Source organism: Oratosquilla oratoria, chromosome 44 (genome assembly GCF_046742065.1).
Source record: "Oratosquilla oratoria isolate Oo_2021 chromosome 44, ASM4674206v1, whole genome shotgun sequence".
NCBI lineage: Eukaryota > Metazoa > Arthropoda > Malacostraca > Stomatopoda > Squillidae > Oratosquilla > Oratosquilla oratoria.
Genome location: NC_134820.1, coordinates 33,163,496 through 33,174,262, shown reverse-complemented (window position 1 = coordinate 33,174,262; position 10,767 = coordinate 33,163,496). Strand labels below are relative to the sequence as shown.

The 10,767-nt window shown below is 39.5% G+C and overlaps 1 protein-coding gene across 1 annotated transcript; it reads left to right on the top strand.

The window, feature by feature from the left end:
• Positions 1 to 4,753: 4,753 nt before the first annotated feature.
• On the top strand, positions 4,754 to 6,218 carry LOC143022164 (52 kDa repressor of the inhibitor of the protein kinase-like). Its single transcript, XM_076180253.1, has 2 exons — positions 4,754 to 4,846; positions 5,041 to 6,218. The coding sequence occupies exon 2, from the start codon at positions 5,082 to 5,084 to the stop codon at positions 5,862 to 5,864; it is 783 nt and encodes a 260-aa protein (XP_076036368.1). The 5' UTR covers positions 4,754 to 4,846; positions 5,041 to 5,081; the 3' UTR covers positions 5,865 to 6,218.
• The last annotated feature ends 4,549 nt before the right edge of the window (positions 6,219 to 10,767 follow it).

Here is a 10,767-nt window from a genome sequence, read left to right as displayed (position 1 = left end):
CTCGCTCAGTAGTCCAAGCTACTTTTCCAAGTGAAGTTTTAGTTAGGTATGCTCAAATAATTATGTTAACATGGGTTTCCTCTTTTTTTCTGACTTAAGATAGACAGTGGATTTCCCCTGACGGAGTTACCACCCCGGCACCCAACCATCCACCCACAGTGTTTTGGCATTTAGTTGTTATGGCAAAAAGACATTCCTGTTCTCAAGTGAAACTTTGGCGTTTCCTCTTTATTTGTCGTTTATAGGATGACGAACTCTCCTTCTGCAGGAACCAACAGTAATCTCACATCATATTTGGATTAAAATTACGTTGATATCTGCTTTCCTTAACGAAGATCTGATGGTGGAAGTGTTCACCATGCTCGTCGCTTACAGCACCAAGGTTGGCCGGGAAGAAGTCAAAATGAGAATGTAAAAAATGTATTTTCAAAGATATTCTGCATCACATTTGTTCATAAGATTTCAGCATGTTCTCTGTTAGTTCACAATAGTTTCCAGCTTTATGGTTTCCAAGAAAATTTCTTACAACTTCAACAAACGATGTCCATGCACTCAGTTCCATCTCATTTTGGCTAGATGGGAACGATGAGTCACGGATGACATCTTAGCATCTGTCAATATTCCTCCGAATTTATCCTTTAAATATTGGAAACCGCTACCTTGATGATCCATACCCTTTACAAAATTCTTCATAATGTAAAGTGGTGGAAGATGTACTTTCTAAGCGTCGATAAGGGCTGCATGGTTCACATTATGTTTACCAACAACATCCTCAGTTCTAGATGGCCTATCATGTTTCTTGTAGTGGTTCTTGTCATCTCTGCTGTTCCATTGGCACAAAAAGCATATGCTTTGTGTTACAGCCCAATTGCGACCCCCCAAGAAGTAATGATGCAACTTCAAGGTCGCCACAAGTATTCCATGTGTGCTCCCTATATTTGGTAATCCTTAGCAGCAGTTCCATGGATTCATAAGATTTTAAGGCCAGTGCCATGTGCTACAGGTATTAAAGGTTTTTCATTGCCGTGTAGTAAGACAGCTTTAATGCTAGCTTTTTTAGAGTCAGTGAAAAGTCTCCATTGTTTAAGAGCATAGAGACAGCCAATTTGTTGCATTAGACTATTGATATCGTGGCAGAAACAAACGTTATTCTCCTGAGAGTAAAATGATGAAAACTGCAGATGGCGATGACAGAAATGAGAAATTTAGGTGTTTGGCTGGAGAAGATTCCATCCTTGACTTACCAAATATGGGTAACTATCTGCATCTGGAATATATATATGCCATCTTTTTCTGTTGCTATATCACTAGTAGAATCTTCAGAAGAACTGCTGTCTGTCATCGTTGCTGGTGGAAGTGGTGGCGGGTTTGCTTCATCATGTGGTACTGGTTTCATTGCTGATTCACAGTTTGGGTAGGTGATCTTTGATTTGTTTTTCTTTCAGAAACCAGCAATCTTTGTTAAACAAAAATAACAATCATTGGCGTGATTTTTTGGCTCACGCCAAACCATGGGGACTGAGAACGGCATAACTTTTCTTTTACCATCTATCCAAGCTATTAAAATGGGATTGCACGGTGCACAACAAATATGTGGTGCCCAGTCCTTGTCTTGGTCTCCTAATTTACAGTCAAAATAGTACTTATAGGCAAGTTTAAGCTTTGTTGTTATGTTTCTACGTTGTTGCTTCAGTGTATATCGTCCACAGACATAGCAGAAGTTGTTCGGGTGATTTACACAAACTCGACTTTGATGCCATTTGAAGTACCATACAATATCTGAAAAAAATTGAATGCAAAATAAGATAGAAATACGCTTTGGTACAAAATAAATGCCACAAAAATACAACAACTATCCCAGCCTGATTACTTGCTTAACAGCAGAGTTTCAATAACCGTCCTACTTGCCTGTAAGATAGCGACAACTAGGAGTAAATTTTATTTTACAAATTCGTTAGATGTGGATGGGAAGAGTAGGATAAGTGATTTGCTGCTTACGGAAGATCTAAATATAATTTGCATATTACACAAAATCTAGACGCGACAGAGCAAATTCAATTATAGATATGAATTCAGGCGCGGATACAGGTGGGGGGGCTGAGGGGGCTGAAGCCCCCCCCAAATTTGTTCTTCCATGAATCATTGTAATGATGTCATTTAATCGATTTTAGTACTTTCTGATGTTTTGCCAGGTCCGGGGGTTAAATAAACTGACAGCATGTGTGCGGTATTTCGGCGGAATTGTGCTGTGTTTGGCATTTGTTTAATTCCATTTATCTGTTTTGTGCTGTGCGTGTTGTAGGGTTGCCAGGGTTGTGTCTCAGTTGCGCTGAAAAGGGATAGAAAGGAGATATACCACGTTCGTTGGCCGTTTAGCATACCTGTATTGTCACCTATATGATTGTTTTGTGTTGTTGAAGCAATCAAGTTGAAGCAATCAATCAAGAAGTATCATCTGCAAACAGTAAGTATTCAGGAATACCACAGGCTTTATAGATATCGTTAATGTAAATCAAAAACAAAATAGGACCTAGAATACTACCTTGAGGTACCCCCATACTTACACCCATTAATCTCGATTTAACACCGTTAAATAAGACAACTTGATTACGATTAGATAAATATGACTGAAACATCTGAAGTTCAAAGTCTCTTATTCCGTACTCAGCCATTTTCATCAATAGAATACTATGATCAACTGTGTCAAAAGCCTTTTTAATGTCCAGAAAAACTGCGGCACATAGTTTTTATTAGATAGTCGAGTTGCAATATATTCATGTAAGAGAGCAACAGGCATATATGTTGAGTGATTTTCACGGAATCCAAATTGATTATCGAAAATGATCCCATGGTACTCAAGGTAATCTACCAATTGCTCAAGAATAACGGTTTGAAGTACTTTAGACAATACCGGAAGGATCGAAATCGGACGAAAATTCGATATGTTTGATGTGGGCCCATCTTTATGGATCGGGTGTACTACAGTAATTTTTAGGACATTAGGAAAGCAACTCTGTTGAAAGCACAAAGTGATTGAATGCATGAGTAAATGAATAATTTTGGGAGCAGCAAGTTTAAGGATCTTTGTATTAAGGCAATCATAGCCATTGTACTTATTTGTAAGATTATTTATAATACGCAAAATATCGTGAGTTGATGGTTGTATTAGACTAAATTGTGATGAGACTGGAGTTATATATTGAAGTGGGTTTCCTGGGTCATTTGGCAGCTTATCAGCCAATATACTACCAATTGAACAGAAAAAGTTATTAAACATGTCAGCGATCTCATGGTTGTCAGTTACCTGCCTGTTATTGTGAATAAACAAATCGGGAGTATTATTACTTCTCTTTTTATCAATTACTTCAAGAAGTATTGACCAGAGTTTCTTCGGAACCGATGAATTTTCTTCAAGTTTTTTGAGATAGTATTGCTTGCGAGCCGATTTAATTGATGAGTTGAGAACATTACGATATCTGATAACTTTGTGTTTATTAAGTTCAGAGTTGCACTTAATGTATTTTTATAAAGTTTGTTTTTTAAATTAATGCATTTCAATAAGTTATTTGTTATCCAAGGTTTGATTGGTATCTTTCTTCTTGATCTTATTTTAGTCATTAATTTAGTAATTTCTTCATTAAATGTAGTTATCAAAAAATTGGCGAAATCATTGTGGTGAGAAGTATAATGCACAGTTGCAGTTAAACGTTGAGGTGTAAGCATCTACTCGAGTAAGCAGGTAAACTATTACTTATTCGTTTATAATATCTCTTGCAATTTTTTAATAACCCAAAGGGAAATTGAATAGTGGAACACCTTTCTATACAAGAAAATTATTACTTTAACTTGATATCGAGATTACCATGTATTTTCCCAAATTATATTTAATTTAATCTAGCAGTTCTCCACAATGTTCTTCCATTTCCTTCTATAATTTTTACCAGAGACCTTACTTGAGATTATGTTTGTGGCAGAATTCTCCTATGAAAATAAGCCTGTGTCAGATATTTGTTTTTTGCCCCTGCCAGGCTGGCAGGTCCAGTGAAATGAAGCGAGCAGGGGAACCCGCCAAGATCACTGCATTTCTCAAGCGACGACCTGAATGTGTGCAGATGGATAATGCCACCACAGAGGCAAGTGTTCCAGAGGAAGCCAAGACTGCCGAGGTCCCCCACTCGTCACGTGAAGACGGCAGGCACAGTTGCAGTGGCAGCAGCTTCTCAAGAGCCTCGACTTGACATTGCTGATTTCGTGGGGAAGAAGGGAACAGATGCAGAGAAGGTGGTCATCATCCACTAGAAAGTCCCAGTTATCGAGGCTTTTCCATTCAGCTACGAAGGCGGTCAAAAGAGGCGGTTCCAACCACCTACCTGGTGCTCAACATACCTGTGGCTCAAATATTCAGTTTTGAAGAACGGAGGATACTGAACTCGTAAAAGACCACACGTCCACGAAGCGGAAGAAGCTGGTCAACCTCTGCACTACTAGATGGGTTGAGCGACACGACTCAGTCATTGTGTTTATGGAATTCCTGCCAGTTATTGCCGTCTTTCTGGAGAACGAGAGCAACTCGGACACGACGGTGGGACTACTACCAATAGCAATCCGAGAGCCGCGCTTTCTGATTGGTCTCGCCGTCGCTGAGTCTGTGCTAGCTCACACTGTGGAGCCGAGCCGAGCCCTGCAGTCCCCTATGGTCGATCCAAGATCTAAGGAATAACAGGTCTAACCACTTCCGACCGATTTTCGAGGGAGTTGGCGCAGCGGGCCCGTGAACGTCACCTGGCTGTTCAAAGTGGGGTTCGCGGGTCCTATAGCTGTCAGTTGAAGCTGGTGCGTCGTTCGGGTATGCTGTTGCCTTCGCTCGCACCGCTCCACGTAATTAGTTATATTCTGACAAATATTATATAAAATATATATGTAAATATATATAAAATATTATAGTTCCTGTCTATATGAATATATATGATATAATATATATATATATATATATATAATATATAAAATATTATAGTTCCTGTCTTCCTTGGCGTTTCACAGTTTTCTTCAGTGTTTCACAAAGAGAAAACGGACCCAGCCTAATGACGTCAGAAGCTGCGCACAATAATTCAAACGGTCTGACCTGTTTATTTAGACCTTGGGTCGATCTAGTCTCAGCGTACGCTACGATTGGTGATGTTGTGACGCATCTAAACAAGACCCGGGAAGGTGCACTGACCAGCTTCCAGGACATCTTCAAGAAGGCAGAGGGGCTCCTCCAGGAGATCGGTTCATCACACGACACCATTCCTGTATCTCGAGTTTGTAAGCGCCAAACGCAGCGAGCGAATTTACCCTTCCAGACAGCTGAGAAGTATTACCGAAGATCTGTATGTGTCCCATTCCTCGACCATGTATTGACTGAGCTGCAGACCCGGTTCGGGAATGATACTATTCCTGTTGGCTTCAAGATCAAGAATCTGCTCAGCAGCGCTGACGGAGATGTTGCTGCTGTACTGGAAGCGGCAAAGGTTTATGAGGCTGACATCGAGACCTTGAGCCTCGTGAAGGCGGAAGCAGAGCGCTGGTATTCAACAACAATGAAGTTCGAATCCATTGGAGATGCCCTTGCCCACGCCCAGACCCGAATGTATCCGAACCCGGCCAAGCTACTCCGAGTTTTGATCACGCTCCCAGTCTCGAACGCAGAGGCCGAGCGTTCATTTTTAACCCTGAAGCGACTGAAGACCTACCTAAGGAATACTATGGGTCAAGATCACCTCAACGGCCTGGCGCTACTCGGCGTTCACAATGAAATCAATATTGAAATAGACAGTGTAATCAATGTATTTGCCCAAAAAAACAGGAGGTTGATGTTTGTGTGAGATCCCATGAACAATGCTGTGTGTTATTAATGTAATTTAGATACTTTTACTAACAGGTTCAGAAGTTCATACACGTTTTTGTTTGTATTTCTGATTTTTAAAGCTGCTTTTATTTTTCATTACTTCCATGAGTCCATGTGCACTAACACTACACACGGACCCTGCAATAATTTCTCTCTATGCGAGAGTATACGCGTGCCAGTGCCTTATCACTGACTAGCACAAGCGTGTAACAATATAAAACGAATATACATTCTATTATATATGTCTAAAATACAGAAAATCTGAAAAACATTATTAAGTTAATTAAGTATACCTCAGACTTCTGATACATCAGACTACTCAGAGGAAGGAATTCAGGTTAGCCCCCCCTCCCCCAAATGTTTAGCCTGGATCCGCCACTGTATGAATTTACCATATCAAAATCACATAGAAACACTTATTTGCTCTTCTGTAACAAAATCTTTGTTGCCCAGTGTAATTGGTAAGCGAAACTGTGTGTCCTACTTTGTGTCTACACATCAGCGACGTGTCGATTTCAAAACGGAAGAAGAAAAAGAATCCAGACAGAAAGGACACCGCGAGATGAGACACAAGTGGGCAAGATAGCCAAGCGATGGAGGTCTGCGTGTCAATCACGCTGATTTCACTCGCAATAGAAACAGTGCTACGAGCAAAGTGAAAATTGATTTGAGATTGAGAGTTGTATGGAGCACTAATGTGCACCTGCCTATGTGCTCGGCAGTATGACTAGAGCGGTTGGGGTACAAGGTCGTGTAGGCGGTCGCTTAGGATACGTTGTAAATAATATTGGTGCGTTTACTGTGATGATTTACATTAAGTTGTGCTTTTTTTTTTTGCGCCAATGAACTAACAGTGTGCTGTGCAATCTGAGATTGTGAGTGCGGTTGTAGTAACCACCGCCTGCTTATAATCGACTATTGGCTGTTGTTACGTTGTACACTGGATCCGAAAGGTAAGTTCGGCAGGTACATAGTTTCAGGACGGCTCACGAAGGGACCCCTCCGAAATTTATTTATTTTTCCAGAAGTGCACACCTACGCGATTATTATTTAATTATATTCTTATATTGAAGTTATTTATTAAATACTGGTTGTCCCATGCTTTATCAAACTTACTCTCAAATTTTATAACTGATTTTGAGTCTGTGACATACTTAGGTAGTGCATTCCATTTGTTTGGTGCTACAAAATGAGTTCTTCCTTTTATCCAGTTTTGGTCTTTACAATTTTCATAGGATGTCCATTTTCCCATAGTTGCAAAATGTCATGGCATACGTCCTCATCGTAGACTCCTGTCAGGATATTAAGTGATTCAATTGTATCGCCTCGTGCACGTGTACATGCTAGGTGTGGGTTTCCTGTCCTGACAGTTTCTGTTTTGGCACCAGCTTGATCGCTCTCCGCTGCACTCCTTCGACAGCTCCAGTGTCCTTCAGCAGACCTGAAGCCCATACTTGGTTTGCATACATACTCCAAATGGGGGACGAGTAGCGCCACCTAAAAGAGAAACCTAAAAATTTCTTCATCCAAAGAGACAAAGGTTCTTCTGATGAGTCCTACAAGTCTATTAGCTTTATTTATCTTTTCTGCAAGATGATTTGAGAACTGGAGTTTACTATCGATTATTACCCCTATATCCTTCTCTGTATTAATTGTTGTCATCTTTTCATTCATGTTATATCCATAGTTTCTTCCACTGCAATTTCCAGTGTGCATGAATTTACACTTCTTTTTTTATCAAGCAGCAATGTCCTTCAGTGTTTAATTCACCAGTAAATTTTTGTATTCTCTGCATACAATTATATTTCACTTCCATCTCTTAAAACTTCTGGTAAACCATTTATTTAAAGGACGAACAATAATGGCCCCATCACAGATCCCTGAGTGACACCACTTTCCACATCATGCCATTCTGATTTATAGATTATGTTCACTGCAGCAATCCCAGCTGTCCAATACCCTTATTAGTTGAAGAACTGTAGATCACTCTGGTAAGAATCCAAATTGCCTGTTACTAAATAGTTTATTTGATTTCATGCATTTCATAACTTTCTCTCTGACTAGTGATTCCATTAGTTTATGCACAATTATACTTGTGAGACATATTGGTCTGTAGTTTGTCGGGTCACAACTGCTTCCTTGTTTGAATATGGCAGTTTATTTGCAATTTTCCAGTCCATCAGTAATTGTACAGTATTGTACTGTAAGACTTTTCAAATACTATTTTAAGAGGTTCTGCCAGTTGTTCTCCTCCTTCCTTCATTATCCTAGGATATATTCCGTCCGGTCCAGGTGACTTTTTTTTTTCATGGCATTTTTAATGTTCTGTAATGAGAACTCCATATTTGACATTTCAGGCACATGTTTAAATGAAAAATTTAGCACATCTCTGTCTGGTTCCTCTGAATACTTTGTTGAACTGATTAGCCAGTATGTCTGCCTTTTCCATCTTTGTTTTGTTCATACTACTATCACTATTCATGTGTAGTTCTGGTATACGAAATCTTTTTGTTAACTTTTCTTGTACATATTTCCAAAATTATTTGGATTTTCTTTTGCCTTTCAATTAGCTGTTCTCTATTTTTTCTGTTTTCTTATTTCATTCCTCACCTGGTTGTACACCTGTATTCTTTCTCAACCTGTTGAAATTCCTGACAAGTTGTATTTACACAGGTTTTTAGTTGTATTAGTCGTGACCAAGGCATTTTTTCTTATTTTTGGCCAAAGCATCCTATTCATTAGTAGTTCCTTCATCTGGGATTTGTTCTTTTTCTCTGACAAAATGTGTCTTTTACTATAACTGGCACACATTTGTTTATAGTATCTGTAAGTTTAATTCTAAAAAAGAAAAAAAAAAAAGAACATTTCCTCAATATTTGGTTTACCCAAGTATTGCTCCCATTTGATATCCAACTTTTATTTCTCATCTCTTTAAAGTCTGTTCTCTTGTACAAGAATATTTTCTTTGTATTGCATGTGAAAGTAATGGTAGCATGATCACTTCATCCTAGGGAACTTTCTACTTCTATTTCCTCTAATGTTTCTTCTTCCCTACTAAATATTTAGTCTGACACCCTCTTACCTCTCCTCTGTGGCTTGTGATTTATTACATATGATGATAGCAAATACAGTGTTTAGGAAGAAAGTCAAGTATAAGTACACATGGGAGAGGGTGGTGGATGGAAGGGTAGTAGATAGAGCATTAATGGACTACAGTGGTAACCAGGAGTATAATAGGAAGAGTTAAGGGTTCCGGTTTAGTATGTGGCCTACCTTTTTGAAACTGGTTTCGTATGTATTTACCTAGTTGTATGTGGTCTACCCCATTTGAATATGTCCTACCTCAGGACAAATTTAAAACAATACTTAAAAAATGTTTTCATTTGAACCTAACCTCTCCTAACCTAACTTGTAGAGCTGGGTGCATTCCTTGGTGCATTGAATAGGTAGGCCACATACTGTACCAGAGAAAAAATGTTGTAGGCCACATCCAAAAGGTAGGCCACATACTAAACCAGCACTGAGTTAAGGATATACATATTCAAAGGGGAGAGAGTAGGGGAATATCAGATAATTTTTTGGTGGAAGGTAAGTTGAGAGTGGAGGATAGATGGAGAAAAAGGAAAAAGACAGAAGGTAGGGAGGTGTTTAAAGTGAACTGCTTAAATGAGAAAGAAAGGGAGAAGGAGTACAAAAAGAAACGGAGAGAGGAGTGGGAGGGAGTGAAGGATAGAGTAGAATTAGGAGTGGAGGAGGAAGTTGGAAGGTGTGCAAAGATGGTGTGTGGAAAAAGGAGGATGGGAGAAATAGAAGGAAGGGTAATGAGTGGTGGGATGAGGAAACAAAGAAGGTTGTAGAAGAGAAGAAGCGAGCTTTCACAGATTGGTTACAAATAGGACGAGAGAATCATATGAGAGGTACAAAGAAATGAGAAGACAAGTAAAGCATAAGATAAAGGAGGCAAAGAGGGGAGCAGATGTGAAATAAGAGCAACAGAAAATTTTGAAAGTAACAAAAAGATGTTTTGCAAAGAAATTAAAAGAGGAAGAGAAGGGAAATCAAATAGAGAGGAAAAGGTAAAATGTGCAGATGGAGAGATGATACTGGAAGGGAAGGCAATAAGAGGAAGATGGGTAGAGTATTTTAGAGAGTTGCTAAAGGTAAAGGAGGATAAGGAGGGAAAGGTGGATGCCGTGGTAAGCGCTAAGAAAATGACAGTGGTGAATGAAGAAAATGGGGGAGAAATAAGGAAATAGGAGGTGAAGGCAGTTGTTAATATGACGAGAGCAGGTAAGGCACCTGGGATACAAGGGTATCATGGAGAATGTCAAACAAAAAGGAGGTACAGTGATGATGGACTGGGTGTTGACATTATTTAATGCTTGTTTAAGAGAGGGTAGAGTGCCGGAGGACTGGAAGAGTGCCTGTATAGTTCCACTTTACAAGGGAAAAAGGGGACAAGTGTGAGTGTAGTAGTTTCAGAGGAATCAGTTTGTTAAGTGTAGTTGGGAAGGCTTATGGGAGGGTCTTAAGTGAGAGGATTAAGAAAGGAAGAGAGAGAGTAATTGGTGAGGAACAGTGTGGGTTTAGGACAGGTAGGGGTTGAGTGGATCAGATTTTTGTGGTAAGAGAGATGTGAGAAAGCTTTAGGATAAGGTAAAGATGTTTTTTTTTGGGCTTATATGGATTTGGGAAAGGCTTATGACAGGGTAAACAGGAAGGCACTGTTGGAAATATTGCAGATACATGAGATAGGAGAAAAGCTTTTAAGGGCAGTCAAGAGTTTTTACGAGAGTAGCAGAACTTGTGTTAGAATCGGAAATAGGTCGGTGAGTGAGTGGTTTGAGGTAAAGGTGGGACTTTGTCAGGTATGTGTTCTG